The sequence below is a fragment of the Myxocyprinus asiaticus genome, chromosome 11, assembly GCF_019703515.2.
Source record: "Myxocyprinus asiaticus isolate MX2 ecotype Aquarium Trade chromosome 11, UBuf_Myxa_2, whole genome shotgun sequence".
NCBI classification, from domain to species: domain Eukaryota; kingdom Metazoa; phylum Chordata; class Actinopteri; order Cypriniformes; family Catostomidae; genus Myxocyprinus; species Myxocyprinus asiaticus.
The window spans coordinates 12,036,016-12,059,712 of NC_059354.1; the positions used below are offsets into that span (position 1 = coordinate 12,036,016).

The following is a 23,697-nucleotide window of genomic DNA, read 5'->3' on the forward strand; positions in this document are numbered from 1 at the left end:
ACAACAATTTTAGTGCTTTGGTATCCAATAAATTTGAGGGGGGAGAGAAAAGGTAGGCTATATTATATAAAAAAAAAGTGAAACCAAACTGTAAAATATTGAAATACAGTCAATATGTGGGTAGTTGATGTATAACATGTCAGCTTAATTTAACATCATGATTTTAGTGCGTATAATTTATGTATAATGGTTCTTCACCCTTTTTAACCACCTTTTTGCTAGATATAATCAATAGATCATTTAAAATGTTCTTTCGTGTGACAAAATAATTTGTAGAAAATCTTTAAAAGCTATATGTGTTTGGGTGAGAAATGGATACATTTTTAATTCCTTTTTTTAAAATTTTTTTTTACTATATCTCCACTTTCACTCATTCTTCTTCTTTTGTTTTTGGCGATTCGCATTCTTTGTGCATGTCACCACCTACTGGTAGGTACTTGTCAAAGGTGGAGATTTATAGTAAAAAAAGGACTTATATATTGATCAGTTTCTCATCCACATCTATCATATCGCTTCTTAAGATATGAATTTAACCACTGGAGTGGTATGGATTACTTTTGTGCTGCCTTTATGTGATTTTTGGAGCTTCAAATATCTGATCACCTTTCACTTGCACTGTATGGACCTACAGAGCTGAAATATTCTTCTAAAAATCTTCGTTTGTGTTCTGCAGAAGAAAGAAAGTCATACACATCTGGGATGGCATGAGGGTGAGTAAATGATTAGAGAAATTTCATTTTTGGGTGAACTATCCCTCAAAGTTTGCCTTGTTCAGAACATCTGCATTTTTAGAAGACACTGCCCCCTATAGGACGCAAGGAGAACTGCATTATAAATTGTGACGTCACGGCCTGCAAGACTCAATGGGATCATGCGCTGAAAAGTCAGTTGTGCTTACAAACAAGGAAATCTGAACCTTGGAGTGGATCGATAGTCTCTAGGTTTCCTGACAGGGAGGTTAGGCAGCGCTCAAATAAGGTAGTTTGATATTGAATCATAGAGTAAAACCAAGTATAAGTCATCATGACATCTCTGTTTAAGAAGAAGACAGTCGACGGTAAGTCACTTTTAATTACAATTGTTTTTGTTACAATTTTTTTCACTGCCTAATCTCTAATGTACACATGTCTGTCTGCTGCATTTTTTGAAACTGTATCTGCCTCTTACACCAGTTTTGCCGTTGTTTAAACAGCGAAGTCACAGCAAGTCTGTTAGGAAAAGCTTAGCCTGAGGGTTTGAAGTTTTGAATTAACAGTTCATCCTAAACGTATTATTATTATTATTATTTTTTAATCACGTTTGCTTGTGATCAAGGTTGGTGTCGCCTAACATTATGCATCGAAAAAATAAAGTAATAGCACCTAAATTATGTTTGCCAAAAAAAAAAAAAACTGCATTTTAATTATTTGTAAAACTCAATATTGCATGCAACCAAGATTAGTTAGTGACCTCATTGTGTGCGCTTTATTATGCAAAATGAAGACAGTAGGCTAGTATTGTTTTAGCGCGCGCCTCTTCATTATTAATGTTTATTTCATCCACAAATGAATTCCAGCACGCACTCAATGGGCAACACTGGACCAAATGAAATCAGAACATTTGACTTGGTTAGCTGGTCAGATTCAGTTGATTACACACCTGTCCTGCCTTCAGGCTCAATTGATCACTGCATCATTTAAAGTAACACCCTTACAGGTATTTGAACCTGTGCATAAGACTAAACATATCTACAATAAAAGCACTCATTCATGCAATAATATCAAGCTGTTTTTTTACCATACTGATATTTTTGGTTAGACTTTTATTTTTTTAAATTTTGTTTATTGTAGTCATTTTAATATGAGATTAATTAATTTATTTATTTTTGCCACAATTAGCCATTATAGGTCAAATACTGTATATAGACTCTGATAAATAACTCATTCATGATAGACTATAAAAAATGACAAATGATTATCAGGAAAAGTAGGTGGTAAACTGTGATCATAATCTTTACTTACGTTGTAATGCTTTTGCCCTGATTAAGAAGTCCCATCATTTCTGAGCCTTTGCCATCCTGGTGTCAAACCTTGGTGCCAAGGTGAGCGGAGAGTCAACGTGCCAAAGTATCCTCTCAGATGGCAGAGTTGCTTTAGCTCGTTGAGTTTTGTGGACGATAACCCTCCCTCAATAAGACGTTTTCGAACACGTCATCTTTTACGTAAGACTTGGCGTACACAAGTGTACACACACCATCCCATGAAGTTTTAGGGATGGGCAAGTAACACAATTATAATGATAATTATGTTAAAATATTCAGAAAACTCATTGTGACATTTCTTGTGAATTTTATCCAACTTTCTTCCTCTTCCATTTTTTCCCCAACATTAATGAACTTGTTTTCTCTCATGATTGCTGTATATTTAGAATGCTTTCGCAACTTCATTTGTTACTATTTTAACTTTACATTTATATTTAACTAACTTGCACTGGCTTTTCTGTTTCTTTTTCTTTCATTTTTTGTTTTGTTTTTTGTTTATTGTCTTCTAATAAACTTAATTTAACACAGTTACCAATTCTTTTGGTTTTTATTCATCCTTTTTGACATTCCTTTTTTTCATTTTTTTTATTCATTCATTCTTATTCTTTTGAAATTAAATGTCAATCTTTTTTAAATTAAATCTTTCCATTAGCTTATTAGAATCATAATTCTGTTGAATTAATCAGCACTTTTTACTATGGAGGAGCTGTCAAAATGACACAGGATTACCTCAACAAATACACATGAAACTTTAATTTTCATCTGAATGTTTGAATTTTTAGAGCATCCATTTGTCTGCTTAACTTTGTTTTTGAAAACCAGTGTCCTCCTAATGCAACCTCTGTGGCATCTAATATTGACCATTTAACCGCATGGTCTGTTCTAATATGATTGGCATTCATGAGGGCACAGGTGGGCTGATTGCTGTGTAAGAGAGCGTAACTTCCCTGTAGGCGCTGTAGCTGCCGCGCTCTTGGGCATCCTTAGAGAGCCTGTCCCTTCAATGTGTGAAAATGTGAGGGGCATGATCTTTCAGGCCTTACCCCCAAACAAACATCAGTGTTTTGGTTTTATGTTTGCCCAGTCCTTTAAAAGTACAGTTATTTACTCGAGGCAATATTCAGATCCAAAAGTGACTGTATTTTTATTGAATGTCTAATGAATTCAGAATTCTTTATCCATTGTCCATTGAAGTGCCTGTCTGTTTTTGACACAATCAGTTTAGGTCACCAAATGGACTTTGTCCTTTGAGATTTTCTTGACCAAAAATTCTGACCATTTACTAAAAAAAAGAAGCTGAAATATGGATAAAAATTAAGCAACGATATTTATTGCAAGCTCGATGTTTAAGGACCATTGTTGTTGAAGGTTAAAACTCTGATGCAATGCAAATCACAAACATTTTCACTCAAAGCTCAAGTGATGTAGGGGAACAGGTGTTGGTGGTTTGCAGAGGTTTTGGAAGAATATTTTCATGTACTTGACATGCTGGAGGAGTGTAATATGGTTACGTTTTTCCACTTGAGCAGCTGGTCAGTTGTTTCCCAGGAAAATGTTACTGTGGTGGGACTTACAGAACTGGCGTTATGCCGTGTAAATCCCATCAGAACCAGATTCCCAGGCTCTATTCAGCATCAACTACATATTAAATGTTGTATGTTGAGCACTTTGAATGCATACAGTACATGGAAGAGTTTTGTCCTACAGACATGAACGATACCTATGGATTTTTGAGAAGAGCTGTGCCAATAAGAAAGTTCTTAGGATAAAAGTTCTTAAGAATATTCCTAAATTCAATTCTTGTAAAATTCTAAAGAAGTTCTCAAGTATTTTCTTAAAGGGATAGTTCACCCAAAAATGAAAATTCTCTCATCATTTACTGACCCTCATGATATCCCAAGTGTGTATGACTTTCTTTCTTCAGCAGAACACATTTGAAGAAAAATAGAAAACATCTCGGCTCAGTAGGTCCTTAAAATGCAAGTGGATGAAGATTTCTCTTTTGAAGTTCCAAAAATCACAGTCAGTCAGCATAAAGGTCATCGATACAACACCAGCTGTTAAATTAATGTCTTCTAAAGTGACACGATCACTTTTGGTGCATCGTTTTGGTAAATGATGAGAGAATTTTCATTTTTGGGTGAACTATCCCTTTAAGAATAAAATGACAGTCTTTGACATTGTCTGATAATACTAGCACGCTCATGAACTTACCAGGCCTTGTCTAATACAACAAATTCAATATTTCAACACTGATAAATCCTAACGATAAATGTACAGTATTTTTTTTTTTTTTTTTTTTTTTTTTTTTTTTAAGCAGCATGCACCTTGCAATCATTTTTATTTTATGTTAAGTGCGGGAAATGTGTAAGTTTAACAACATTAACTGTCATATTCTATATACACTGGCGGCCAAAAGTTTGGAATAATATACAGATTTTGCTCTTATGGAAAGAAATTGGTAGTTTTATTCACCAAAGTGGCATTCAGCTGATCACAATGTTTAGTCAGGACATTCATACAATTTGAAAATAAATTTCAGATCTTCTTAAACTACTTCAAAGAGTTCTCATAAAAAAAATCCTCCACGTGCAGCAATGACAGCTTTGCAGATCCTTGACATTCTAGCTGTCAGTTTGTCCAGATACTCAGGTGACATTTCACCCCACGCTTCCTGTAGCACTTGCCATAGATGTGGAAGAAGACTGTAGTGTACACCTTTGTACGAAATCTTCATTTCGAAATCTTCATTCCTCAAAACAATGATTGACTGATGAGTTTCTAGAGAAAGCTGTTTCTTTTTTGCCATTTTTGACCTAATATTGACCTTAAGACATGCTAGTCTATTGCATACTGTGGCAACTCAAAAACAAACACAAAGACAATGTTAATGCATAATTGAATGAGTCACAATTGAAACAATCCCCAGTTTTCAATTCATTAAACATCTTAGCTTTTGGGCTTTAAGATAACTGTGAGGTTATCCAAACTTTAAAATGTAATTTATGATGATTTTTAAGAAACCTTTTCTTTTTTGTTGTTTTTTGAGAATTTCAAATCTTAAACTTTTTCTAAGAATAAACAATCCGAAGAAATAATTTTTTTTTTCAGGAACACAAAATATTTGTAACTTTTTAAGAATTTCTTAAGTTCAAAGTTAAGAAAAAAATGGTAGTTAAGAAGAATTTAGAACGTTTCGTGAATCTGGCCCCTGAAAATCATGAGACTTAGAGATGGCTTCTTTTAAGTTGGACCACTAAGCAGCCACCTAGCAACCACCCTGAACACCTTAGCATCAGGGCAAAACACTCAGATGTTTTTTTTTTATTTTTTATTTTTTTTTTTTTTAGAAAATGTAAAGATATAGTTTTGCAAATTGTAAACCATCAATAAAATTTCTGTCAGACGCAGAACTAAAGATTTGCTTAAGGTTTGGGTGGGATATACTAAGTTGGCCAAACCCATTTAATTTATTTTGTGGGAGAATAGGAGGGAAAGACTGGAGGAGGGAGAGAGAAAGGAGGACAAACATTTTTTCATAGTTTTGGATCAATGAACAGTATGAGGATTTTCCAGACGGTGTTATTGCATGTTCCTCCTCACCCCATCCTGTCACAGATATCATTAAAGAGCAGTCCAAAGAGCTGAGAGGCACCCAGAGACAAATCACCAGAGACCGAGCTGCCCTGGAGAGACAGGAGAGGCAAATGGTAAGTGGAGCAAAGCACTTTCATATCTGTTGACATATCTGTTGTGACAACACCTCTTCCCTTCCAGCAGCTCAAGTTTCGCTGCTTATTCGAGGTCGTCCCTCTTTGATATCATCTCATTGCATCAAATTCTGAAAGAATGAAGTTGGTTAATTAATTTAACTTATTTGTGATCATCCTGTTAATTGCTCTTAGAAACAAGTAGATTAGGTGGCCTTCATGGCTTTAAGAGAGAATGTTCAATACTTGTGGGGATGAGTTGAGAGCGTTCATGCAGGCGCACTGCAAAGCTTTGATTAATTCAACATTCTTCTCAATCGCCCCATTTCAATTTATTGTTTCTTATGTTCATAATTGCCTCCCATGAGGGGGTCATTTTTGTTAATCTTTATTGTAATTAGGCAAGATATTGCTTTATTTCATATTTTTTATATGACCTATATTGAAATATAGCTGCTGCGTGGTAATGTTGGTGCTGCACCACACATTCCTATTTGTCTTTTTTCTAATGATTATCTGTAAGGTTTCATGTCAAGAATATTCTAAAAAAAGAATGTATTTTCTTTGACACTTATACACTCCATGTTTTAAGCCCCTATATAGCCTCTGTTGCAATGCTACCAAATCTGTCTTAAAGGAATAGTTCACCCAAAAAATGAAAATTTCGTGATTGTTTATCATTCCAAACCCGTATGATTTAAAAAAAAAAAAAATTCATGGAACACAAGGAGATGTTAGGCAGATTACCTGAGCAACGATTTTCCATGTACAACAAAAGTGGATGGTGATATTCCAAGTCTTCTGAAGCTATATGAAAGCTTTTTTGAGGGAAAAGACAGAAATTTAAGTAATTATTCGTGGAAAATCTTTCTCTCTGCCATAGCGTCTACACACACCACGTGTAAATATACTTATACACAAATGAGAGCTACAGCGGAGGGGATTTTCAGTAGTTTTTCAGCGAATAACTACTTCAATTCAAAAGACTCTGAAAATTAATAGCCCATAAGTCATATGGACTATACTGATACGCTATTACGATACTTATTTGTCCTTTTTGAAGCTTGGTGTTAAACATTTACCATCCACTTTTCTTGTATGGAAAAAGAGCGGATAGAACATTGAAACATCTTCCGTGTTTCACTGAAGAAAGAAATAGGCCAAATATGTAACATGAGGGTGAGTAAATGATTTAAATTTTCAGGTAAACTATTCTTTGAATCTAATTTTAACCAATAAACTACTTCAAAATAATAATATATATTAGTTGCTTGATAATTATTAATCAGTTAAAGTGGGTCATCGCTGCAGTGTTATGTAGAACTAAAACAAAGTCCACGCCGTCGCTCTGGACGACATTCTGCATTTTCTTGAGGATACACTATTCTCTGGAGCAGATTGTTTTTTGTCACTTTTATTCTAGTTTTGCAATCTAAAGTGCTGCCTAGTGGCTGACGTGACCATAAAATATCTTTAATAGGCCTGATTCTACAACTCCATCTTACACAGCTCTCTATCTATACATGAATATTTATAATCATGGCACATAATTTTTATCATGGTGTTACAGTAAAAAGTACCCTATTCCAGTCATATTTTGTTCATGACAGGCAAACATGTTCTCAGTGTTCTCAGTACTTGAAGCTGTCACAGTGAAATGCGGTTGTATGTTAAATTAGGACAGTGCTGTGCGAGTGTGTGTTTATGTCAGTGCAGCTAATGTGGCTGCTTGCATTTTGCTTAGCAGGCATCATGTGAGGTGGAGCGCAGCACCTGTTCTAATGTATGTCATGTATGTCATTAGAGTATGTTCTGGTTAATGTGCCTGTTTAGCTGCTCAGCACAAGTCTACCTGAGAGACTAACATTAGGAGCACACTGGAGGAAACAAGATCTGCTGAGTTAAATGTTAAAAAGAAAAAGTCTGGGATTTAGATTATAAATTTAATTATGACTGTCTTAAAGGGATAGTTCACCAAAAATGAAAGTTCTGTCATTTACTCACCCTCATGTTGTTACTGTATTACTTTCTTTCTTCTGCAGGAAACAAAAGGAGATAATTTAATGATAATGTAATCCAGTCTTGCTGGCTGAATTCAGTACAGTGGCAGTTTATTGGGACTTCATTAATAAAGCACTCCAAAGTATCATAAATATACTCCATGCAACTCATGCATCATATTCCAAGTCATATGATCACTTTTTATGATGATGTCATATGTCAGTCATGACAACTCTTGCAAATATTTAGCATGTTAATGTGGGTATGACATATTGATAGGATATTTGTCTTGGCGGACTAGATCTGCTAGGCTGCTTCTGCTGCAGGTCAAGTACGGAGACTTGCTATTGCTACAAAATACACAAATATACTGAGTTAGCAGGTGAACATGCTGCTCCTGCACAATCAGAAAAATGCAAGACATGCTACATTGAGCATGTGTGAACATGCTGCTGCACAAATAGACATTACAAACAATCCCCCAACAAAGCAGGGAAGCTGCTCGAAACTAACAACACATAAACACAAAACACAACCCCCAACCAAGCAGACCTATCGCCAAGACTTGTGTACTGCTGCTGCTCAGAAGAGCCATATGCACCAAGTGTATGTTAGCTAGGTGTGCCTTGGCCACTGGCAAAATGGCATTACGCTAATGAACTAAATTTCTATGTGTGCCACGGCTGTTTGGCCGTATAACTTAAACAACTTGTGACCTAACTCATAATGTGTACCTGAACCAGGAAAGCCCAGAGTTTATTTTACTAGTGACTTATACAAGTAATTTATGAATTTATTTAATCTAATGACCTTAGATAACAATATGTTCCAGACAGATTTGGCTAAGGCTTACCTTGTTAAAGATGCGCTTCTATGTGTCTTGGACAAAAACAGACCTTACCGTGCAAGCTGGTAGAAGAACAGCACCAGCAACCACCTGAGCAAATAGTATTTTCAGAGAAAAAACTCAAGCAGCGTGCTTCAGTGAAACCGGCTTGTCTGCAAAACTAAGCCATTTGAATGATAAAAAATAGAGAGATGCAAAATGATTGGCTACTCGATTACATGTCAAAGAACCAATCAGCTTACACCAAGCTAGTCAGTTGGCTTAACATGTCACATGTGAGTGAGCCGATTGGCTAACAGATAACAAGCTCAAAGAACGTATCAGTAATTTATTTATTTTTCACTTTAAAATCAAATAATTGGTAAACTATGTTAACAGCACTGAATCCAATATGGCAGCGACATCAATAACATATTGTGTTCCCCTTTTGTGTTACTGGGCCGCAATTAGGTGATCATCATGTTGATTTCTGTAAATGAGTTTGAGTCTCAAATAAGCTGACATTTTCAGTCACACCAGATGCTAAGAGTTAGAAAAGAATATTTATCTGACATATTTGTCTAGTCTTCCAATGTTTTTCAGTGACAAGAAACAACACACGGTGTACAGAGAGAGCTGTATCATAATTATATACCAGTTGAAACACACTGCACATGGAGTTTTATGAAAGGCTTTCTAAGTCCAGGGAGTGTTAGGCTTTAATGCTGATGGGCTGCCATGACTATATCACAGTCCCTGGAGAGAATTCTGCATACACAAACATACACTCACACACTGCATCAGAAAAACACTAATTGTTCCAAGTCCCTCAGGGCATAGAGCTGTTTTCAGACTTTTACTATTGTAAAGAAAGACAGACCTTTGGGTCTAAACACATGACAAAATATTCAGCTATTTTGGTACAGTGCTGACCATCTCTGCTATTGCACTGTTTTTTTCCAGTAGTGAAACAATCAATTTTGTTCCTATTAGCTAGCGATTCACCAATTTTTTGTAATTTTTTTTGTAATCAGATCACTGTTTTCCTTTTCAGTTATGTTTTTCAATGAACACAGTAACACCCCTACAAAGAGGTACAAAAATGGTTTTATTGTTGTAGAATCATTTTATCATTTCCACTGTATATTATTAGTTTTGATCTGTTAGTTGTCTAACAGGCCTGCATGGCAAGACTGGCACAATGAAAGAAAAAATTAATAATTAAAAACATTATTTATTTATTTGAAATATACTAATGCGACCATTATAATCAGTAAAAACAACTTCCTACCAATTGTTAGAACAGTACAAACTCAGAAACAACTCCAGTTACATTGTATGACAAGGTTTGCAGCTTTGCCAGACAAAAAACGGCAGAAAGAAACTTTTTTTGCTTTTTATATTTTTGTTAAAAAATTTTTTTTTTTTTGTCCCTTTTACAATGGAATTCAGCAGGGTTTTTTTTATTGTATATTTGTAGTGAGCTTCACGGATTGTTGCGTCTAGTATGGTTATATTACAAGCAGAAAGAAGCTGATTGTTGACCCTATACAACACAATAACTGTACCTAAATTAGTGTTAATAAACCATCTGTTTTTAAAAGAACTTACTTATTCACGCTAGTGCCATAATTTTTAATGGGAATGACAATGAGGCTGTGAAGGAAAGACCTAGTCTCTTCAATGGGCTGTACTGCAGTTTAAAGTGTTTTTGGATCGTGGACAAAACATTGATAAAATATCTGTCCAAGAACATTCAGTATACAAAGAACTCCAGACAACATGAGTTGTGTAAAATCAGATGTGATTTAGGAGCCTTAAACAGCTTTATACCTTTCGTGCCATTGAAGAGACTTTAAGTCTATCCCTCAAAGCCACATTGTCATTCCCATTTAAAATCAAAGGTGGCGCTAGCGTGAATAAGGTCTATAATGGTCTTTTTATGCTTCTGTCGATATGTGAATGGTATCAGTTTGATAAAAAATTGGCCAGTAAATACCAGTGTTGATACATCAGTGCATCCTGCACACATTGTTCATTGTAAACGGAGCGTGTTTGTTTATTCTTAACAGGAAATGGAAATCAAGAAAATGGCCAAGACTGGAAACAGCGAAGCCTGCAAGATATTAGCCAAACAACTTGTACAGCTTAGAAAACAGAAGAACCGAACCTACGCCGTAAGCTCTAAGGTCACCTCCATGTCCACACAGACCAAGGTCATGAATTCTCAGATGAAGATGGCTGGAGCCATGTCTACCACAGCGAAGGTAAGACCCCCATACCTCCTAATGGATCTGCCTGACTACCGCTTTCCATTATTTCCATTTAGTCTGATGTGTTGCCGGGAAGCACTGCAAAAGCAGAAACTCTTATGCAGCAAATTACATCAAAAGAATTCTTAAACAGCCATTAATTACCATGTTGAGAAGCTTCTTAGTTCAGTGGTATTATTTGACCCAGTTTTATAATTTCTGCTCTGCTCTGAGAAAGAGACCATAACATGGCATTTTCAATGTTTTAACTCACACTGTACTCATTATCACTCATTTAGAGTTTTTCCATGATAGCTTGAACTGAATTTGAAAAATGAGCCACTTTGACTTTTTTGGAGCTTGGAGCATTTGAATAAATTAGAATACAGTATTTATTTTTTTGCAGTGCTACAGTGTAATGCTAATCAATCAGCAAAGCATTTAAATGTAAAGTAAGTCATTTTCCTTTGTCTTAATTTTCCTTATTAGTGAAACCCGAGGCAGGATCTTTACCTGCACTCTTTTATTAACCATATTTTGTTGACTCTTGAGAATCTTCTTTTGCTGAAAATTGAGAAATGGGGTGTAGTTTTTCCTTACCCTTTTACATTCAAAGGCTATTCTGAAACTCACACAACAGATTTGGGGCAAATTTCAATTGCCGTTTTTGTGTCACTGAAGGGATACTATGGGAGGGGGTGCTTCTTATAAGGTAGTTTTAACCCTTGTGCGTCAATAAAAAAAGGTTACTCGGAGGTCCTTCGAGGACAAAAATGTCCACATCAAAAAAAAACTCCATAATAATATTATATATTAATATTATTTTCCACTTTCAATGAGTTATTTTTTTTAACCAACATCAGTCCTGATCATAACTACTAAATATTCATTTTCAGGATTTTAACCCTTTAAATGCCAGTTTGTTTACATAATGCCACTGTTGTTTTTTTACACACACACACACACACACACAAAACACACTCTGACATCCATATCAACACACTCACACAATTTTAGCTGCATAATTTATTTAATTGGCCTGCAGTGCTCTATAATACAGCAAACAGAAAATAGGAAAAAAGCATGTATTTGCTCCATAGGCTAAACATGAGGAAAAATGGCACCATCTGGTGTCATTTTTATTATTATTTTGAGGCCAGGGCTCCGGAATGAAAACATAATATCATAGAATTCATGATTTTATGCTTTACTGGCACTGGGATCAAATATTGCTGTTTTAAGGGGTTTCGATGGGAAAATTTTTGGAACTGAGATTGAAATATCAAAATTCCCCCAAAAATACACACCTTTGGAAAAATATATGCCATTGGCATTAACACAGCCAAAATGATTGAAAATACAAAAGTTAAAAAGACAAAAATGTCCTGAAGGTCGCACAAGGGTTAAAACAAAAGTGAGTGACCATATGCCTTCACATAGGCCCCTTCCACAAGGCTGTTAGCAAAGTTTACATACACTTTAAGAAAGTAATTTTTTCAGTGTAGGATCATGTGATCCTGGGTTGTGTATCCTTACGATTCAAACCTGAAGTAATTTATTTAAGATCTTACCTGGGATTTTAAAACCCTCAATTGCTCTCATGTACCAAAGGACTATAAGTAGAAAATATACCATACATATTTACTTATTTTCATGTTTGTTTTAACACAGGGGTTGGGAACCGTTTCCATTTTTATTTGGTTATTTTTTTAAATACTGAAACTGTATGATTTTCATGACTATCAGTTCCATTAACAGTTATTGAAAGTGCATTTTTTTGCCTATGTGGACGGAACACTGTACTAAAATACACTTCCTGCAGCGCAAATTAGCACTGTACTGAATCTACAGTGCAAAACACACAGTGCATCCATTGTAGAAGGATTCGCTAATGCAACTGTATAGGAATCGGTATCATTAAGAGGAATCAGCACTGTTTAGCACAACTTTGCGAGACAGTTCGCATTTGACCAAAACAATACAAGTTTTATTTGCCACAAAACAATTTAAATCTAAATTTAGAAACATGAATTTAAATGCTAGATTTCCAAGGAAACATTCAGATGAAAAATGAAGTGGCAGTAATGTATAGATTCATGTAGGATGTATCTGCTGTGCACATAGTAGACTGTAATCAATTCAAGTAATCTGCACTTCAGAGTGATTAGGGCATAGTAATGCTGACTTTCGAATGGAATTCGCCCTCATTCTGTCTGCACCCAATTTACACTGTATGAAGAATTAAACTATTAATATTCCCTCACCTGATTGTTAATGTATCCTGGGATTTGTAGTCAATCAAAGGGCGGTATCGAGTGTAATAGATATGGCATGGGTGATAATGAGGCTGTCATAGACCGTGTGCGTAAATAATTCTCTCTAATCAGATAAAACTCTTCCTGTTTTGTCTGCCCTGCCACATTGGTAGAAACCCAAAGGGACAATGAAACAACCTTCTCTCAACATGACCTATTTTTATGTTCTGTGTCATCTACTTATCGTAACCCCCTCCCGACCAAATGATGCGATGTCAAGATTTATGTTGAGCTGCATTCAAAATGTATTTGTCCATGGTGGATTTTTTGTCAGCGCTTGTATTTTTTGATCACCGTTTTGTGCACCATTTTGCTGCGCCATTTCTTCTTAATGTGATGGATGTCTTTAACTGTTTCTGTCTCTCAGACTATGCAGGCTGTCAATAAAAGGATGGACCCCAAGAAGACGCTAGAAACGATGCAGGACTTCCAAAAGGAAAACTTAAAAATGGGAATGACAGAAGACATGAGTGAGTTTGATTTTATTTTTCTTCTCAAAATGCCTGTGTCTAATTGGTGTTTAGCAGTGATTCTTACCTGGTGGATCTGTTCTGATAGGGTCACGGACAGGAAAAAAAAGTAGTTCATAGTAAGGATTGCAAAAATAAATAAACTAATCAGATTTTAACTGAAAGGGAAAAACACTTCCCTTATCTTTTGTTGTTAAGGCCCAAAGACTGTGCGTCCAATCAAACTGTACTTTGGAGCTATTTTTTTACAATTAAACAAAAAAAAAAAATATCTGTGTCCTGAAACAAAACCAGTTGCGACCACTGGTGTAGAGATTAGGTTATTTAATCAACTTTTACAAACTTGTACAACTGTTTGTGTGCCCACAGTCAACGATACACTGGATGAGATCTTCGATGAATCTGGTGATGAGGAGGAATGTCAGGACATTGTAAACCAGGTGCTGGATGAAATCAGCATTGAGATCTCAGGAAAGGTGAGATATTTTCTCACTCGCTCCCTTTTTGTTCTAATCACTTTCATAAGTGGTACATTTTCAAACCTCTTAGAACTGATCTCACAACAAGATCATCAAAAATAAAGTTTTTAATAAGAGCGAGAATTTTTAATACTAAATATATTGGTAACACTTTACAATAAGGTTCCATTTGTTAACATTAGTAAATGCATTAGATATCATGAACTAACAATGAACAATATATTTTTTACAGCATTTATTTATCTTTGTTAAAGGGATAGTTCACCCAGAAATGAAACTTCTCTCATCATTTACTCACCCTCATGCCATCCCAGATGTGTATAACTTTCTTTCTTCTTCAGAACACAAATGAAGATTTTTAGAAGAATATTTCAGCTCTGTAGGTCCATACAATGTAAGTGAATGGTGGCCAAAATTTTGAAGGTCCTAAAATCACATAAGTCAGCATAAAAGTAATCCACAAAACTCCAGTGGTTAAATCCATATTTTCAGAAGTGATATGCTAGGTGCTGGTGAGAAACAGATCAATATTTAATTGCATTTTTACTATAAATTCTCCTCCCTGCTCAGTCAATCTCTACTATAACTTTCATATTCTTCTTCTTTTGTTTTTGATTCACATTCCACATGCATATCGCCCCCTACTGGGCAGGGAGAAGAATTTCTAGCAAAAAATGACTTAAATATTGATCTGTTTCTCACCCACACCTATCATATCATTTCTGAAAATATGGATTAAAACACTGGAGTCAAAATTTTGTCACCTATTGTATGGACCTACAGAGCTGAAATATTCTTCTAAAAATCATAATTTGAGTTCTGCAGAAGAAAGTCACACATCTGGCATGAGGGTGTGTAAATGTTGAGAGAATTGTCCTATTTAGGTGAACTATACCTTTTATGTTAGCTAATTAAAATAAAATTGTTCATTGTTAGTTCATAGTGCATTTACTGTTGTTAAAATAGATTAGTTTATGTTGAAATTAACTTAGAGTAATAAATGCTGTAAATGTGTTATTCACTGTTAGTTTGTGTTAACTAATGTTGTTAACTAATGTTAACAAATGGAACCTTATTGTAAAGTGTTACCAATGTATTTATTATACTAAATGTTTTAGTTGTATATTTTAGAAATGTTGAACTCCCTTGCATTTGCATGCCAAACTACCTTTTCATTTAGCATAGTGATGAGTAAGAAAAATTAAAAAGGTGCTTCATGTCAAAAGAGTTGCCAACCCCAGATCTAGACCTACCTTTCAAGTAAACCTATTGCCTTTCGTGATGACATGACGTGACATAAACCTAAATAACATGAAACATTTCATCTGTTATTTCAAGTGACTGCCATTTAATCCAACTGATCTTAATCAGTACTCAACAGAGTACTTGGTATGCCTGTAGATTTTGAAGTTTGATTATTATATGTGTTTGTTAATTATAAACATCTAAATTATGAATTTAATGTCTGAAACAGGATAACCAAACATAATGATTTCTCATTACTCAATTGCCAATTTTCTCAATGTGCTGTATGTCAACCATGATTGTTTACATTTAAAGTGTGCGTGCGTGCGTGCGTGCGTGTGAGTGTGTGTGTGTGTGTGAGTCTTTGCAGTTTGTCAGTGTAGAGCAGAATAGACTTAAACGAATAGGAACCAGTCGATGACTTTGTGTGCAAGAGGCCCATCAGAGAGGTCAAAGATATGGCCACGAGAGCAAGGCAGAGAACTGTTGTGTCAAATGAAGTAGGGTGTCGATTTGATTTATACAGAGGCCTTACCATAGCTACAAAATTATATCTTCCTCAACTGAAATGATGAACGTTCAAACTGGTCATACTGTAAGAACTTTTTGTCAAGAAAACCTGCAGCTCTGCTGGATATGCAGAATATGCAGTATATTATATACTATGTTCAACTCTCAGAATGTATACTCTTACATTGGATAGATGGTACAGATATTATGGATTTTGTCAGTTTGGTTATGTAATGCACAAGTGTACATACAGGTACAGTACCTACTGAGGACAATTTTAAAATTGTACTGTATCTTACATTGATTGTTATTGAATCAAATGATCGTTAAATTGCTAAATTGAAACATGATCATTGTGTTGGTGTTTTGGTGATTAAACCAAATATCCTCATAACAGATAATGTGCAGGCAGACGGTCATTATCGCAAAACAAACCCCGACAGGGTGATCAGGACACCAATGAGAAGCGGAGGCATGTTGTATCATCCCGAAGAGGTTTATTTTGCGATAATGACTGTCTGACTGTACATTATCCCCATTACTTCATGGCTACTTACCAAATAATTGTGCATGAAATGTTCATTTTAGTTGTTTAGTTTTTATATAATCTTTGCTTCTGCAAAGAAAACAGTCTATTCGCTAACTTATATTTAGCTACAGCGTAACAAGTGTTCATATGTTTTATGGTGTCTCTAGCGTAACAAGTCTTCATATCTTTATGGTGTCTCTCTAATTTCAGCTCTTTGTGTCTCTGGTTCCTTGTTCTTCCGTGAACAGCTTTCATTTTCTTGCATTAACTGTGAACTCCTGAGCATTTAGCCATCTCTAAAAGGTTTTATAAAATGAATACAGAAGTTCTCCAAGGCCATTTTCAGTACAGTCAGTATCAAACCATTTGGAGATACAAAGAGGGCGCCAATGAGCTATTGTATTCTTACTTGAGTTGGTTAGAATACAGTAAGAGAGAGTCTGCCTGATACAAGAGACTTGAATGTAGTACCAGTATGTTGTCATTGGAAAATAGTCATATTAAATCGCAGCAGTGAGCGGTGAAATATTTCTGAATAAAGACCATTGTCCATGGCATCACTGTATGAGTGACTGCTATTCTGGGAAACCAATGTTTTCTACATAGCTGTGATATGTGTTCTGACTCTCCGTGGTCTCTACAGGTAAGCTAATAAAATAATATCAACTCAAATCAATATTTTATGTCCATGTATTTACTATTTATTTATGTAGCTGTGTAATAACAGACTGATCACACTGTGAACTTGGCAACAGTAGGTCGAAAGTTCTTCAGCTGAAATCGTTCTGTGCTTACTGAAATTCTAATCACTGCCCCCAGTGGCTGAAGCTGGAAGTGTTGTTCAATGGATGGGCACATACGAGCTCCAGTTTCTGGGTGAAATGTCCACTGAGTGGTGCCATGAATGAGTTGTACAATATTTTTATTTGTAAATTATGTAATACTGTCAACAGGAATGGATATTTGATTAACCATACACCCTAAATAATCTCAGAGGGAAAGTGCAACCTCCAAATCACGCTCACCATTGTACATGTAAATACTTCCTGGTTTCCACATGACCAGAACCAGAGGTGGAAAGTAATGAATTACAACTACTCTCATTACAGTACTTAAGTACATGTTTCTACTTTAAGTATAAATAAAAAAATAGTACTTTTACTTGAGTTTATTAAATATGAAGTATTCATCTTCGGTACAGTTATTTTTCACCACAATTACAAAAAATACATAATATTTCTGAATTTTTGGAAAGAAGAACGTTATAAGTGCTAAATCTGTTTATAAACTAAAATGTGCTGTGCACGGCACGGTGGAAGCCCGCAAGGCACAGCATCATGAGCACAGCAGCTTACATTGGGATACATTTTCTCCTCTATGAAATTACATTATATTAGTTTTGTACAGTATGTTCACTTAATAGCCAGAATACTTGGACATATGTGAATGAGAATAAACCTGAAATAGGAATGTGTTTCAGTCACAATGCACATTAAGTAGTTTAGAGATGATTTAGAGACATTAAGAATGTTGTGGAATATCAGCTTTATACCGTTCGTGTCATTAAAGAGACTGGAAGTCTACCCCTCACAGCCTTGTTGTCATTTCCATTAAAAATCAAAGATGGCGCTAGCGTGAATAAGGTCTATAATGGTCTTTGGCATTTAGAAGCTGCTAGTTTAGGACCTGTGAGGATTCTGTTTCTCAAACTAGAGACTGTGATTTACTTGTCTTTTTGTTGTGCATCTGGCCATCCACTTCCCTCTATCCTGGTTAGAGATTATTTTTTCAAAACAGTAATGCATGGAATAACCTTCATCTCTCTAAAACAAAAGACTTTAGGAGAAAATAGAATTTCAGGAGAAATGTGTTTCTTTTTGCCTAGTTTTAAAACCACAATTTGACTTGCAAGTGTAAAGCAACTTGTAAGAACTCAATACCTCAGAAAATGGGGAAAAACCCCACTTTATTGTGATTTCAACCAATTATTAATTGTTCTAATAATAAGAACATTTTCTTGAGTACCAAATTAGCACTTTAGAATGCTTTTGTAAGGAATAGGTGACACAGTATATGTTTGCCATCATGGGTAAAGAAAAAAATGGAATAAATATCACTTAAAACAAATATTTCAAACCGTAATAATAATTTACACTTAATGATTTTGGAAGTATTTTTGATCAATTAAATGCATCCTTGGTGAAAGGAAGCATCAGTTTCCTTCAAGAACAAAAATATCTTTGTGTTCTAAAAATGGAAGCATATATACTATATATATATACACACTGTAAAAAAATTTTTTTTTAAAAATCCTGTTAAATTTACAGTAAAAAACTGGAAGCTGTGGTTGCCAGAAATTCACCGTAAAAAATATGGTAACCACGTTTCAGGCTTTATGGGATGTAATTTTGATGCCTGTATATTTTATGGTGCATTACCATCGTTTATATTATTAAATAATAAACTTGATATATTAACCTTCTGAAACTGTAAAAATCTGCTTTTCACTTTATAATGTATTGCTAATCACCGTAGTAATTACAGAAGGGCACATGATGACATGAAGTTCATCAGTAGTGGCTCTTCCAGGAGCAATGACCAATAAACATGTAGAGACAGTGCTCAGTGTCACTCACACAAACACTAAACACCATCAGGGTAACACGTGAAATTTAAATAATGCAATAAACATTAACTTAACTACATCAGATATAATACAAAACTACCCAAAGTACATAACTGATATTAAAAATAAGAAGAAACATAACTATTCCCATAAAATATAATGAAATGTAATGGGTCACTCAGGGAATTCTGGGAATGCCCGAGTATTGTTTTTTACCATAATTTTAACAAAAATCTACTGTAAAAAGTACATGTACTCTCTTGTTAAACATAATTTTTCAAAAAAAACTTTACTGTTAATTGCTTACAGAAAATAATACTTTTTACATGAAAAAAATCTATATTTTTACGAAATTTTGCCGTAAAACTACATGTATTGTCTTTTTAAATATATATATAAAAAAATCTAATGTATAAGGTAACTACCCATTAAAAAAATTAATGTTTTTGTTACTGTAGCATTTTTACAGTCTTTTACTGTTAAAATTATTAAACATTTTTAAAGTGTAATATAATTTTCATAAAGTAACTTGTAACATAATTTTTAACTTGGCATGTTACATGTAAAGTAACTTGTAACATAGTTTTTCGGTAAACTACTTATTTAGTCTTACTTGAGTCATAATATTTCTTAATACCTCTACTTGTACTCAAGTGAATAATTTCTTTAGTAGCAGTACTTTTACTTGAGTAAAAAAAAAACCTCAGTACTCTTTCCACCACTGACTAGAATCCATGTCTCAGTAGCGCCACAGGAAAAAATGTGAATTGATGCAAAAATGTCTAATGGTTGATGACACTTGTCAGTAACTCGGCAGAATTGGATGGATTTTAGGGTACATTAACTTTCGTTAAGTTAATTTCCTGTGTGATTATGTTGGTAATAAGTGGGATAATGGACAATCAGATGGTTTTTATCACGATTCACAAAATAAAGTTCAGTGTCCCTGGACACTCCAGTTCACTTTGTTCTCACAAAATAAAATATTTCTCAAATTAACATTGCATGTTCACTTATTTGGTAAGTAGCCATGTAATAAGTGTGTAATAAACTAGATTATGCAGTATGTTTTTGACCTCTCAATGCTGCAGTTGACCAATCAGAATCAAGTATTCCAGAGATCACTGTGTAGTGTCAGAGTAATCTTAGGTTTTGAGACAGTTCTGTGAAAGGAAACATGTGCAACCCTTATAAAGGCACAATAGCTGCTTTTGAATGAAAGACTAGCTGCGTGAGTTTAGAGTTTTAAATGAAAAGTTTTTAAAATAGAACCAAAGCTATTTAAAATCTCTGTAATGCGTCTCATACAGACAGCCCCAGCGGCTACTGTTAGCAGATGGCTGGAATCTGGCTGTGCCTGTTATTACTGTAGGCATTTCTTTAGATTCATGAGATGCACAATCATTGTTTCCGATTCCACCAGATGTGTATTCCCCTAGGCCAAAATGTAATACTCGTATTACTATGTACCGCAGCTTCTTTTTCATGTTTCTACCCAAATAAAGTGCTTTGACTCTGTTTTGTAGAACACTTGGGTGAAGCAATGATCATATTTGATTAGTGCCTTTTTTTAAATGTGGCCCCTGATGTGACAATTTAACTCTGAGGCTTATGCTGATAGAGTTTTAGCTCCAGGTGAGCTGTGAAATGTAAAGTCTTACTGCTCTAATAAATGACTCTTTTTCTAATTGCACAGATGGTAAGAGCCCCCTCAGCAGGCAAGAGCCTCCCCGGCACCTCCCCAGCGAAATCGAAAGCAGCCACCATCTCAGATGCAGAGATCGAGAGACAGCTAAAGGCTCTGGGAGTGGACTAAACTTCATCACACTCCACAACAGTCTGCCACCAAGGACTGAGTTCATACAGTGGGATCAGGGAGGTCTATGGGGATGGTCAAGTTATAAATGAAGGACAAATTATCTTATTATAGGCATGTAGAGAATGCAATTGGCCACTGGTCTATAATTGGATTAAATGGTCTGATGTATAGAGCAAATCATGAACTAAAAGTAAAGAAGGTTCTGACCAATTTAAAACACTCATATATGACATACTAGTTCTCTGGCTTTTTGGCATTTAAAAAAATCGGAGGCGTATATTGTAGGGGTTTAAAGGTAGTGTCCAGTTGCTGTACCATTAGAGGCATCAAACAGAATTGCAGTCTGTTTGAATGAGCCACGGTGTCCTATAATACCTGGAGAAAGCTATACATTAGCATTCCCATTCATCTTAATGACAGTTGTTCGGACTACAGGACTACCTGCTTGTGGTCGAAGGGGAAGTATTTGAAAACAGTCTTTTTTTTTTTTGCAAATCTGTTTAGTGCAGCTAGTGGCACAGACTTTACACACTTCACCTTTAAATTAAAGGGTGCTATCTGTTGCACTTGTGGCAATGAATTGTCCTCTAAATTCTTTAAATGTATGTAGCTGAACATTTGGAAGATTTTGATATACTGCATGGGATTCTTCCCATGTGTAATAGGGCTAATCATCTCAAATATGTGTCATATAACTCATAAGATGATCATTATGTGTACATTTATGTCTCTTTAGGTTTTGTATGGCTTTAGGAAGTAAGTTATGGAAACCACTTTGCTTCACAATGCGGTTTGATATGCATTCATTAAGAATGTTTCTCCAAAACTGACCAGAAATTATCTTGCATGAGAATCTTTGTTGATATGATAATGATAATGTAAAGAAGTCTTTACTTATCAACCTTGAAACAGTGCAACCATTGAGACTGTTCAACAACATTGTGGATGTAAACTTTGGTAGGTAACAAAACAAAATTGTAGGTTCAGAATGGTCACATTTAAATTTGAATGATACACAGCTGGCCACATCAGTATTGTGAATGAAAAGAATAGTCATTGTTGTGGTGTTGCAGAGAGATGCTCAAGCTTTCCTACTGTTTGCAATGTTTCTGATATCATTAGGGTCTTACTCTACACATGTGCTGGACTGCCAATAGTGGGGACCCAGGTTCTGTGATGGAGGCCAACTATGATCCTCTATGAAGTTTACAAAAATGAGGGGCTGAATGGAAAATGGAAATTTAATAGGAACTGTACATTCAGGCAGTTTTGTACAAACTTTACTAAACTGCCTTTTGTATGGTTTCATATCCTCAAAAATTTAGGAACTCGTTAAAAACCCATGAATGTAAAGTAGTTGTTCTGTGAGCTCTGTAAGACCTCACAAAGCAAGTGAATGGTGAACAGAACATTGAAGCTCCAAAAAGCACATAAAGGCAGCAAAAAAGTAATCCATACGACAGTGGTTTAATCCATGTCTTCAGAAGAGATATGATAGGTGTGAGTGAGAAACGGATCAATATTTAAGTCCTTTTTTAATATAAATTTCCACTTTTGACCATCCCCAACCAGTAGGTGGCGAAAAACAAAAGAAGAACGTGAAAGTGGAGATTTACATTAAAAAGACTTGAATATTGATCTGGTTCTCACCCACAGCTATCATATCGCTTCAGAATACATGGATTAAACCACTGGAGTCGTACAGATTATTTTATGCTGCCTTTGATGTGCTTTTTGGAGCCTCAAAGTTCTGGTCATCATTCATTTGCATTGTGAGGACCTACAGAGCTGAATTATTCTTCAGGGATATTCACATCTGGGATGGCATGAGAGTGAGTAAATGATGAGAATGTTTGGGTGAACAATCCCTTTAGGTGATGAACATGCATATTTGTTCCCTAATTACTGTTACAAATAATTTTAAAACTAGTTGATGAGAATTCTTATTTGCATAAAGTCACACATTTGTTGTCATATTGTGGTCAAGAGATGTAAAGCAGTGTAAATGAAAGCAGGGTTACTGGCAACTACAGTATGTTTATCAGCATTTCTGTTTAACTTCATCTTCTCAACATGTTAAGAGGTTTGCAGCCCAAACCGGGCCCGAGAACCCGATGGGTTTCGTGCCGGGTTCGGGTCAGTTTTTCCAAGTAGGACTTAGGGTTCGGGTTTGTAATGACTGAAAAAATAAACAGGCTTACCGAACTTGTTTCGTGCATGCACTCTCACTCACAGACATGCACGAATGGACGAGTTATGGGCCGAACACCGAACGTGTTTGTTTTCCTATGTAAACACATGCTGGACAAATGTCTTTGATATTTGCACCATATCTCGCTTTTTCTTCAGCGTCCCGTGTAGGACCGGCACATTTTAAACACCATGCCAAGTTAAAAAGAACTTCAAATTTTCAAAAATGCATGTTGAGACCAGGGGTGGTTCTAGAGGCGGGGCCACAAAGATTCAACATTCTAAACAAGTTCAGGCTGCATAGAGGGGACTGTTGCATTGTTTCATTTTATTCTAGGAGAAGAAATTAGATAGTAAGCGATTTCGGGGTCAGGTTTGGGCTTAAAATCTGACGGCATCGTTCGGGCCGGGTAGGGTCGGGCCACACGGTCTTGGGTACGGGTTTCATTTTAAGGCCCGTGCAGACCTCTAACATGTTTTTAAAAAGGTTCCTCACCAATACAATGTGTATATGAATGTACAGTTTATGCTTTGATTTGCTTTTCTAATGAATAAAGTACCTTCATATTTGCAAATAACTCCTGTTTAACATGTTTCTGCATTTGACCATGTTAATAATGGAAAACTAATTTGTACAGTCATTAATAGCATAGAGGCTATAGGAAGATGCCCTGTTTGAAACTTTTGAATGATGAGATCCTTTAA

The 23,697-nt window shown here is 35.4% G+C and overlaps 1 protein-coding gene across 1 annotated transcript; it reads left to right on the forward strand.

The window, feature by feature from the left end:
* The first annotated feature begins 884 nt into the window (after positions 1-884).
* Positions 885-22,211, forward strand: LOC127448568 (charged multivesicular body protein 2b). The gene is made up of 6 exons (XM_051711206.1): positions 885-1,057; positions 5,639-5,730; positions 10,630-10,824; positions 13,492-13,594; positions 13,964-14,070; positions 20,680-22,211. The coding sequence occupies exons 1-6, from the start codon at positions 1,024-1,026 to the stop codon at positions 20,797-20,799; spliced, it is 651 nt and encodes a 216-aa protein (XP_051567166.1). The 5' UTR covers positions 885-1,023; the 3' UTR covers positions 20,800-22,211.
* The last annotated feature ends 1,486 nt before the right edge of the window (positions 22,212-23,697 follow it).